Source organism: Leiobunum rupestre, chromosome 6 (genome assembly GCF_980474605.1).
Source record: "Leiobunum rupestre chromosome 6, qqLeiRupe1.1.hap1, whole genome shotgun sequence".
NCBI classification, from domain to species: Eukaryota; Metazoa; Arthropoda; class Arachnida; order Opiliones; family Sclerosomatidae; genus Leiobunum; species Leiobunum rupestre.
The window spans coordinates 34,555,385-34,567,804 of NC_143389.1; the positions used below are offsets into that span (position 1 = coordinate 34,555,385).

Here is a 12,420-nt window from a genome sequence, read left to right on the forward strand (position 1 = left end):
ATGGAAATTACACTAATTACGGATAAGCTAGAGAAGATCTATTACGACGTAGCGGACTCTGGCGGGTACGTTGGCGTTCGCGGACTATATCGTTCCGCTCGAGAAAAGGGTATCAAAGTTACGTTGAAAAATGTGAGGGAATTTTTACAAAACCAAGATACCTATACTCTACATAAAAATGCAAAGTGGCGATACAAACGAAATAAAACGATAGTGTACGGCATTGACGATCAATGGCAAGCCGACCTCATTGACCTCCAGAAACTTTCCAGGCTAAACAATGGGTATCGCTATATTCTCGCGTGTATTGATATTTTTAGTAAGTACGCTTACGTCGAACCGGTGAACGCTCTAAAAAAGATATTAGATGGTGAAAGGAAACCAAAGCGAATGCAGAGTGACCACGGGAATGAGTTTGTTTGTAAAGCCGTTCAATCCGAATTAAATTCCCGCGAAATAGAATTTTTCGCGACGAACTCTGAAGTGAAAGCCAGCATCGTTGAGCGGTTTATTCGATCGTTTAAATCGAGAATGTATCGATATTTTACAAGGAAAAATACTTATAAGTACGTTGACGTGCTTCAAGAATTAGTTAGCGCCTATAATAACAGTTATCACCGAGCAATTAAATGTAAACCCGTCAATGTAAATCCCGAAAATTCGAAAATAACTTGGAAAAATTTGTACGGAGATATAGACTTTAGTCCTCCGATAAAGTACGACTTCGAAATTGGAGACATTGTCAGAATAAGCAAAAACAAGGGACTATTCGAAAAAGGATATCTCCCGAATTATTCGGAAGAATTATTTCGAGTGATTAAGCAGATACCGAGACAACCGCCGGTATATAAACTGGAGGCGCTAGATTCGGAGCCCATTTTAGGAATTTTTTACAAAGAAGAAGTACAAAAGGTGGGGAAAGATCTTGACACTTGCGCGTTCAAAATTGAAAAAGTGCTCAGGAGGCGACGGAAATCTGATCATTCAGTCGAGTTACTCGTACGCTGGAAGGGGTACGGACCGCAATTTGATAGTTGGGTTCAAGAAGTAGACTTAGAATGAGTTTCTATATCACTCTACCATCCGATTCTTCGCTGAATTACTTTCCGGGTAATACTCTGAGCAAATTCAGAGCTTACCTTCCGGAGAATGTTCAGCTGAATGGACCTTACGAAGTAGGTTTAGCGGAAATAAGTTATCCTAGAACGTGGAATAATATCAAAGAAGAACGGGTAGTGCGAGTTGGTTCGGATGATATCAAACTGGAAGATTTTAGGTATATACCTAGAGCAAATTTTTCTTCTATCGAAGATTTACTTGAAATTTTAAAATTTGAGAATAAAAGGGTCGAGTTCAAATACCATAAACATCTGAAACGAGTTGAGGTTCATATAACTAAGAGTTTTTACTGTATCATCCCTCCCGATATAGCGATGATGTTGGGATTTTCTCTTAAGCAAGAAGGTGAATTTGAAATTAGAAAATCTTCGTTAGCCCCTTATACCGTAGATATGGACGTAGGATTACATTCATTGTTTGTCTATTCTGACATCGTTGAAAATACGATCGTGGGGGACAGGAACGTCCCTCTTTTAAGAATTATTAACGTGAAAGGAAAAGACGGGGAAACTGTGAATACTGAATTTTCTCGTCCACATTACCTACCCGCCGCTTCTTCCAACATACAAACTATCGAGATTAATCTTATGGACGACTTGGGGAACCCCGTGCAATTTGAACGTGGAAAGGTGCACGTTACTCTACATTTTAGACCGCGGAGGGCCTGGCTCGCTCTATAATAGCGAGTGTCGGGAACAAGTAGTCCTCAGTTTAATGAAAAGTAACGAATGACGAACATCATGAGACGGCCGCAATACATTTCCTCCGTAAGCGATTACGAGAGGTACTATTTAAATCAGGCTGGATACGGATCAATCCCCGTGTATCGCGGCGTGGGTGTCCAGAGAGGCTATGGATTGGGTAACATACTTGCTTCGGCATTTCGTCGTGCCATGCCGCTTTTGAAGCGCGGAGCCCAGTTTCTAGGAAGAAAATTTCTCGATACTGGAGCGAAAGTCGTGTCTGACGTCGCTAGCGGTATCCCAATTAAATCATCGCTAGCGAAGAGATCTAAGAGCGCTGGTAAAGAGACATTGTTATCAGCCGCGGAAGCCGTTACGCGAATGACGGGATCTGGAATTAAAAAGAGGCGTAGAGCATCGCGCAAAGTCACTCGAGCTAAAACCAAGAAGAAGAAAGCATCGTGCCGATCTTACTCCGATATATTTTCATAAAGTCTTAGAATGGCGTTGATACATCCGAACTCTAGTGGTTGCGTGAATTCCGAATTGGACCTTTTCGAAGTCCCGTTAACGCAAACGGGGATTATCGGTGGCGAATGGGTCGAATACCACCCCATTTCCAGCATTAGCAACAATTCAGCGTTAACGTTTTGCATTAGTGGGAATTCCGAAGCGTACATCGACCTATCACAAACTCTCCTTCACGTTCAGGTGGATGTGAAATTGGAAAACGGATCTTACCCTAAAGCCGCCGTTGTTACTCCGGCGGGTGTGGTTACGACCCCGGCGGATAATGTAGCCCCCATCAATTTGTTTTTGCACAGTCTATTTCCCGAAGTCCACTTATTTTTAAACGAAAAATCAGTTACTCCTTCCGCTCAGAATTACCCGTACAAAAGTATGATTCAAACTATGTTAACATTTGGAGACTCTGCTAAAACGAGTCATCTTACCAGCGGCCTATTCTATCGCGACACGGCGTACGAGTTCAACGATTTCGTGAACAATAAAGGTTTCTTACAAAGAGCCAGCTTCGCTCAAAAGGGAACTATAGATATGATCGGCGCTCTTCATTTAGATATTTGTCAACAGCCGCGCTTCCTTTTGAACTTGGTGGATTTAAAATTTGTTTTTGGGAAATCAAATACCGAATTTTGTTTACACTCTGACGTAAAATGTAAATTGGACATTAAATCAGCTTCGTTGTATTTGAGGAAAGTCAAGTTAATTCCCGAAATCCCACTATCACACGCCAAAGTGTTACAAATGTCGAGAGCGAAGTACCCAATTTCCCGCACGGAAGTGATGTCGTTTTCGATTCCGAGAGGCAACATGAGCGTCGTGCAAGATCATTTATTTACAGGACAAATTCCGAATAAAGTCGTAATCGGGATGGTTGAGCAAAACGCGTTTCTGGGTGAACTTAAATCGTCGCCATATAATTTCCAGCATTTCAATTTAAACCACATTGGTTTGTTCGTCGACGGCAGTAGCGTACCACATAAAGCCCTAACACCTAACTTCGCGGAGCGTAGCTACATCCAAGCGTACACCAATTTATTTCTTCAAACGGGTCAGTGGAACATTGACGAGGGAAACCAAATAAGTCGCGAAGATTACGCCGGTGGAAATATCCTTTTCGTCTACGATTTGACTGCCGATTTAATGAACAATGCCTCTCATTTTCATCTTGTTAAAAACGGAAATTTGAGGCTGGAAATGAAATTCGCTTCCGCGTTACCCGAAACGATTGCCGTAATTGTTTACGCGGAATTCCAGAGTTTGATTGAAATTGATAAGAACCGAACCGTAATCTTCGACTATAATGGACACAATGCAGCTAACGAGAATTTTGGAGAAAGATAATTTCACCAGAGACTTATTTCGAGGCGTATTCGCCGCGGACCAACTACCAAAGTTCGTGACGACGTTTCCATCTCTGTATATCGTGAACACGGATACGTCGAATGACGATGGTCAGCACTGGATAGTTTTGTATTTCTCGAAGAATAATACAAATACCGAGATGTTCGACTCCTACGGTAACCCCCCAGATATGTTTCGCTTTAATGACTTTGTCGAAAGAAATAGTAAAACTGTGACATTTAACTCTTTACAACTTCAAGGAAATCGAAGCGTGACGTGTGGAGGTTTTTGCGTGTATTTTGCTCTTAATAGATGTAGGGGTGTAAAAATGTTCGATATTGTGACTAGATTTTTTAAAAATAAAAATGTAAATGATAAAATGATAAAAGAATTTATGTATTCAAGGTATTCAATAAATTTTCAATAACTTAGTAAAACTTCTTTAATTTACATTTTACATTCAAAATAACACCAGTGGGTTTGTTTGGTGATCTCCACAGTCTACATTACATCAAAGTAAAAATTTAAAAAGTTAGTTACATTTTTACGTTAAATTAAAAATATCATTTAAATAAGATAGTTTCATTTTATTTACATTACGCTTTAAGTTCAAAATATATTTTTAATAGAAATACAATAGAAGACTGAACTATTGGCGATTTAAAATATCGATCCAGTAATGACCACGCGATAGGGTTCGAATGCCGTCCCCCCTTTCCGAAAGGATGGAGTACATTTTAGGGCGGAGCCCAACGAACTCCCGTATAGGGATCCCATCCATTTCATCTTTCATCTTTCCAATGACTTTTTTGTTTACGTCATTGAAAAGAGGATGATTCGTGGGATACCCCGAGAAATCGAAGAGATGGGAGGAATTTCCGAAGTCCGTGTAAACGTCCTCCGTTTGTATATTGTACGCCAGGCTGTCCGTGTCCGTGAAAAGTAATCGGACCTTTTCACCGTAGGTCTTGCGCATGTACTCGTAATGAAACTCGTACATGGTTAGTTTCGAAAGATCCAAAACGGTGAAACCAGTGTAAATTGGTCTATTCAAAGTAAGTGACTTCTTCTTCATATGAATACCCACGAGTTCGTTGTGGAAAATCGTGAATTTTTCAAATGCCGGAAAAGACGCTTTCTTAATAGCCCGCTCAGGTGTTTGTACGAGATGGAAATCTATCCGATTTCTCAAGTTCTCCATTGTTTTACCTATTATTGAAACGAAATGAGATTAGTACTTATTATTCCGATAATTTGTATACGTGGCTACTTGCGTATAAACTAAATTACATTTATTAAACCAAAAGAATTTATTTCGCGCAATAAATACTGTTGGTAAAAAAAATAATCTACTTATTTTTCATTTACTTTGATTAATAACGTACCAAAACAGGAGTTGTTTAAAAGTTTGAAAAAATCTTTTTCAAAACTGTTTTTGGCAAGTTTCCTCTTTTCGGTATTGAAATTTATGAATGGGCGAAGCCAGGGAGACTGATCGAAAGAGAGTATTCTGTGAACTTTCGTGAGTTTAAGTCCCTTCGATACGTAGTATTTTAAATTACGATAGTGAACTACGTATCGCTCTTTGTTGTTGAGATTAGGGACGAGCTTAGGCAGAGTGTCTTTTGCGGGGAGGTTTAATCTTTGAAGCATCAGTTTGTAATAGGAAGAAAATTGATCCGTAGTTATTCTTTGAGATTCGGGTGCGAGGGGGTAGCAGTTGTGTTCATGATGCAACTCAACGGGGTATTCCAAGTTGACTTCCAAAATGAAGCCGGAAGCCGTAGGGAGACTCGTGCGATAAAGTAAGCACATGTTTATGGGTGTAGTCGAGTAGGTCTTCGACGGGAACCCAAGCGAACCTACTCGTGGGTAAGTAATCGACCATGGCGAACCCGTAGAGATTATTTTTGTCGAGGTACATGATGTAATTACACTCTTTATTGGGGTCGTAGCTTTCGGGGATGTACGGGTTATTGGCTTCGGCGTAGCGGTGACTAATCATCGAAACTCCTCCCCGAATGCCACGTTCAATAAACAAGTGCATGTCAATATCGAGTAGTAGCTCCAACTTCACTTTTGTCATATGGAGGGCTGACTCCCAGGCAAACCCAGGTCCCGTGTACGCGTGCGCGCAATCTAGGCCGTAGTATTCTACACACATAGCGCGGAAACTCTCGAATACGTCAGCGAGTTGGAGGGTATCCGCCTGCACGTACAAATCGTGTAGTTCACCTGTTGAAGAATTTTATCACTACCACTATTACATTTAGTAATAGAATAGGGCTATAAATAATACCTAGATTTTGTATGTTAAAAATGTTCCACACTTGGCGGACATTTTCGTAACTCTCATCCGTTAAATGTTCGCCAGTGAGGGTGTTGAAAAATGTCTCTTTGGGTGGTAGTGCTGTCTCTTCAAACTTGTCTACGTCACTCATGTAGTCGTAGGGATACGTTAACTTTTTGAGCAAATACGGGATTTGATGAGTTGGATAGAAAGAGCTCAAGATGGGGAATTTTTCTTGACCTCCAGTGGCTAAATTTGAAATTAAAGTTTCGAGACTAGCGGGCATAAAGCGAATAGAATCGATGAAACGGAGGCGACCGAAAGTGAAGCTGATATACGTTTCGGCGTTAGATGGAATACAGGAAATGTTTACACTTTTTATCAACCCAATCCTTTGCATGATAAGATGGGCATCGTATCTGAAATTTTATATAAACACGTTATAGTTTGTAAATATTGGAATTAAAGAAAAAATACAATACCGTGATAAATTATGCATGATGACCGGCGTGAAATTTTCCACTCGCAGCTTTAGATTACAAGAATTATGCGCGACTCCCCGGAAAAGTCCTAATAATTATAATTACGCGTTAACTTATTTATATCTAAAATAATCAAATACGTAAGTCGTACCGGTATAATGACAATGATCTCTGACTGCCGGATCATCTTGCGTAAGAATTTTCTGACACACGTAACATTGTGTCGCGGTACGGCACAATTCTTCTTCGACTGGTGTGAGATTCATTGGAATATTTTCCTTCAATAATTTGGTGATGGTGCTCCGTTCCATCAACAAACTTTCAAGAAAAATGTCGATAGCGTCGGTTCCCCTATACGTAACAGGGGCATTTGGCTTTCCTGTAATAATGATAAACGTCGTAGCGAAAAAAACTTTTTAATGAAACCAAATATGAATACCGTCGGGTCCTATTACGACGTAACTAAAACCACAAGCTACGTGCTCCGAAAGTTTCGTTGTTGATGATAGTGAGGAATCGGGTAAACAAGACTGGATTCTGTCAATTATAGATTCAAAATCCGCGTAAATGACGTAGGGAACCTAAAAATAAATGTGTTAAGCTCTTAAATTCATTAATTTCCGAAATTATTTTTTACCTTTTGAAGCCAATCAATTTTTGTGTGGCATTTTGACAAGTTGGGGGTCGTGAACGTTGCAGTTTTTCACGTGTTCACTATGGTTTCTAGCACTATTTTGTCCTGAAAAGCGATGTAAGCAATAACGACACACGTGAATTTTCCCGTTATGGTTTGTGAAATGACTCAATAGTCGACTAATATCCGTAATTAGGCAAAAATGTTGGTTTCCTTTTGACTTGAGATAAAGCAGATCTATTTGCCGATCTTCGGGGGCTCTGTTTTCGCTTACATGAAGAGGAAAAACTACTTTTTCGTAGCCGTAAACGTTGATAGATAGATTATTTTTATTTTCAAATTTTTTGAGTTTAAAATGATTTAATTCGAAAGGAAACGAAATGTCACTGCAGTCTAATTCTTTTTCAAACATCACGTATTTATTCTGATTATCGCGATGGGAATTTGGAGGTTGTGGATTAAGTTTAGCGAGGACGCACCACAAGAAACACTTTTGGTCTTTGGTTTTAATATTTAATACTCCTTTGCCGGTATTATTGAGCTCAGGGGGGAGATTTATATACGTACCCCCGACCAGCGGTATGTACGCTATATTATCGATTTGAAGAAACAAGATACGATCTATGGTCCAGCCACTGCCCATATCTTGGAATTCCTCAATCGCGTGTGTAATTTGCTTCACACACGAGTCTATTTGTGTTGGTATTACATCTGGTAAAAGTGTTGCTTGAGTTTTGCACCGGAAATACGGTAATGCCTCGACTTCCGCACCATCGTTCAATTCGCGTACGTATCTCACGCGAATAAAAATGTTCCACTTTAAGCCCCGCTTCTTATTTAAGTGATTTTTTAAATACTTCATTAATGCTGGTTTTAATGTTAAAATTAATATTTCGGAGTCTGTTTGGGTCGTTTTCGGAGTATACCGCGAACTGACGATAGCGTCCTCAAGAACGGAGACTTCTTCGATGTTTTGAAGAAAATCGTCCGCCGATTGCTCGGATACGCCGACGGTTAGGAGATTTTGAAGCGGTTGGGGGTTGTCTTGATATCGGTGGTCTGGTGTGGCTGAAAGTGGGCTAAGCTGATGAACTCGCGAATGTTGAATTAATTTGTATCTTCGCGCAAAACTAATGTTACAGGTTGAACAAACATATTTTACATTTTCGTGTTGTTCTCGTACGTGGCGATTTAAAATTGACTTTTTAGAAAACTGTTTCGCGCATACGGTACACGGAAACATTTGTATGGACTAGCTGTTTATCGCAACTGGTAAAGAGTGGAGGACTGACCCGATCTTTTATACCCTCCGCTTTCATGCCTATAGATCTGATATGTGTTAGACTCTGAACTCCATATATGTGAGATATTTTTATTTATAAAAACTCTATGTATCCCACTGTAGATTTTGTAATATGATAACGTTAACCAATATTTCCAGTATTATTTTGAATTTTTTTTAATTGGTGTTCACTGACATATCCATTACTATTCAGTGGTACATCTATTCAGAACTAAAATATAATATGTCTTTTATATGTAAGGAAAAAAAACATTATTTTTTTGCATTTATTTATTTATTTTTAAAATAATAAATTTTGAAACTCTTCTCCGAGAGTTTGCTTTATGAAGTCTTCTAAAGCCAGCAAAGCTTCCAAATCACCGTTATGATCATTTTTTTTATTTTTTTCGTCATTAAGTGATTTTTTTTCTGTTTTTTTTTAATTGACTTTTCCACCGGTGTGCTCCTCTTTTTTAAGTTTCGAGAGGTGGGAGAAGTGGGGGATAAGGATGTCGATGCTTGAGGTGTTGAAGTAGGTGATACTGATGTGACCGATGACGAGGAGGTGGCTGCGGAAGAAGTTGAAGGATAATGTGTGGGAGATGTGGAGAGCAATGGGATGGAGTTCATTGCCAAAAAAAGCGTAGAGGCTTGGACATCCTCCTCCACAGTAATAGTCAAATCCATCTTCTCCAACTTTAAAAAAACATAATAAAATGAAAACACAGTCTTTTGTAAAAAAAAAGGTTTTCAAAAAATAACCATACTCATGATACCTGAATTAATGCCACCATCCCTCCGAAGGCCAGTCTTATTTTAGCAATATTAGGGTGGTAGCAAAGGTGGACTTTGATGGTGTTGCTTTCTGGATCGGGTTCAAAGTGGCACCAAAATCCTTTATGATATTTTCGAATAACAACTTCGAAGGTTCTAAAATTAAAATGGGGTAAATCGGGGCGACCTGGAATTGGGCCCAAGGTAGCTGTATATTTTAAGACCGCCACTACTACTGTTTTGTCTAAAGATGACATGTTTCCAGTTATTATTCAGAAGTCTGTATGACTTTAACTAAATCAGCACGAGCTTATATACTAGTCGAAAGGTGGAATTTACAATAACAAAAGTTCGATGTACATTCCTTACATTTCGAAATTGGTTATCTCTGCGTTTGTATGTGAACGGATTTAATTTTAAAGCAAAAATATATTTTAAAAGTTCGATGTACATTTCTTACATTTCGAAATTGGTTATCTTAGTGTTTCTATCGGATCTAACCAGATTGAAAATGGAATTTGTATATCAACGTGATAGTTTAATCGATAAATATTACAAATATGATATAGACTCGGAACAACAAAGTGCTTCACATTCGGTTATTATAGTTAGAGGTCGGGGATGGTTGACTTTTATTCAATAGATAAAGCTTTCAGAATTATTCGTAAAACGTTATTGTTATTGAGTTAAGAAACGGTAAAATGGTTTGAATCAAAATATTTTATTTTCATGACAATATTACATATTCCATAATTTTATTTTCTGCGCTTTGAACAACGCGCAATTTGAATTATTAGAATGATATTTACACACTATTGGACAGGGATCGGAAAGTTCTTGGTACTTAGGGCACCCTAAATCTTCGACGTTCACCAGTCTTTTTCCAAAAAGTTCGGAAAGGTACAATTCTTTTTCCATCCCCTTTGTGTAAAAGGTTGCCGCTTTGGATTTTATGTTGGTAACTATCCCATCCAACTGGTCCAGCTCATGTTCACCCTCGTCCCAAAGCATCCCACAAATATGTCTAGAGATCCAACCGCACAGTCTCCTGTCTTTCGCGCTTAGCTCGTTGTAAGGAAAAGGTGGTTTAAATGAGTAAACCCCATTATCCCCAGTTTCCACAACCAAAAACGCTAGTTCTTTAACGACGTACTCATCGTTGGACCTCATAAAGTTGACTTCAATAAAACACGAATTTCCTTCCGACCTTTAATTAATTAATAATAAAATATAAGAAACGATTCCCTCAAACGTTTCATAATTTTTAGAAACCGTTTATATAACTAGCTACATCCATACTTACATCGTATTAGAATTCGAATTCCAAGTTGCAAGGGACTCTGGGATCCTACTTCAGAATGATATTTTAAAGGGAAATTCTGGCTTTTATAGTAAACTTTGTTGCACTTTGTACCACGCCTTAAACAATTAGGATTATACCACCACGTTCGAAACAGCAGATTAAGCAGGCTTTGTAAATTAAGGGTATATCCACGCAATACGCGATTGAACAATTCACGGTCAATATTCAAATCCTCGTCTCCATGTATTTTCTATGAGATACGGTACTCACAGCTCTCTCGCAGTACAATTACGACCGGTGTACGCATCAAATACCGTCAATATAATTCCAAATGTTAATTCTATGCGGCATGGTGGTCGTGAGATACCGTTAAATAATACTTCATGTTAATTCTATGAGGATTTACGGTCGGCGAACGCGTCGATGTTGAGCCGGTCCTTTTTTCTAGACACCGTCAAATAGTGCCCCATGTTATTTCTAGACACCGTCAAAAAGTGTCCCATGTTATTTCTATGAGGCACGGTGCCGGTCACCGTCAAATGGTGCCCCATGTTATTTCTATGAGGCACGGTGCCGGTGTCCCGGTGCCTCATTAGGTGTCTCAAACGCGTCGATGTTGAACCGGTACTTTTTTTTCTAGACACCGTCAAATAGTGCCCCATGTTATTTCTGTGAGGTACGGTGCCCGGCGCCCAGATACCTCATTAGTGTCTCATAGAGCGTTCTCTCATTTATAACACTACTGGCTAGATACGATCTCCTCAAACAAATTTGGCACAATTATTATTAATTCGTTGATATACAGTCGCGATCTCCTATCTTGTACGTCTATTGATCATGTTGATGTTAAATTTAGGATAAAAAGAAGGTCATCATTTCAACCTTAAAAGTTTAGTTAGCTTCTAACTTCCGGTTATATAACTGGTCTATTTAATTGAAGAAAGGGAAGTTCCTAACCCAAAACTTTTTCTTTTATTGCTTATCTACGTTTCTTTGATGGCTGTACAAAGAAATTACGTTGATTACAAAATACACGTTGTTTTGAGATGCTAATTTATAATCTACGATTGTTTTTTTATTATAAATAAATGAAATTCGGACTCCTATATATATTATTAAATTATTCAAATATAAAGTATGGTTCATTTTCCGTAAGCAATCTATGATACGGAGACAAACGACATTTTACCTGTATGGGCCGGGTAGTATCCAGTCATCAAAGCTGCCCTGGAAGGCGTGCAAGTGGGGCTGACGTAATAATTGTTCAGGATGACCCCATCGGCAGCCAGGGCGTCCAAATTCGGCGTTGGGATGTCCATGACGCCGTGGAAACCAACATCGTTCCAACCCTATTTAATAAATGGAAATTATTCATTTATATTATTTTATTATTTATTGTGTTTATTTAAAATTAGGTCAAATTTAGAGAAAATAATATGTTTGTAGATTATCCACTGAACCATGGAACTATTGGAATCAATTTAAAATGACCGTTGACCATACAATAGGCATTTCCATAAAATAACGTGACTTTCTCGTTTACTGTGATTTTCTCCCTGCTATCATGCTTTCCCAGCTCTCTCACTAAAGAGAACTAATGACTGCAATCTCTCCAACAACAAGTTGACCGCTCGTAGGAATTTATGGAAACACCAATTTGAAATTAATTTAAATAAATTCAAGGTCGACTATCCAAAACTCCCTGACAGCTAGGAGCAACAAACACAAGGAGAACGCAGCTAGCCTTTAAACACGCTAACGAAGGGTTGTGTACGAATTTCATTGGACGAGCGTCACGAGCCTTTACGCTAAACGTTTTACGGGCGGGGGGGAAGACAATTTCTGAATTTTCCCCTTCCGACGGCAGCAGGCGCTAAAGCGTCTAGCCAATGAAAAATGTACGCGAGAAAATCCACGACTTTTGACGGGTTGCGTTCTCTTTGTGTGCCAGGGTGTTGTGTTTGTTGCTCCTAGCTGACAGAGTTTA

The 12,420-nt window shown here is 39.1% G+C and overlaps 1 protein-coding gene across 1 annotated transcript; it reads left to right on the top strand.

The window, feature by feature from the left end:
• LOC149940700 (uncharacterized) lies at positions 1 to 1,062 on the top strand. The gene has a single exon (XM_090179354.1). The coding sequence runs from the start codon at positions 1 to 3 to the stop codon at positions 1,060 to 1,062; it is 1,062 nt and encodes a 353-aa protein (XP_090035480.1).
• The last annotated feature ends 11,358 nt before the right edge of the window (positions 1,063 to 12,420 follow it).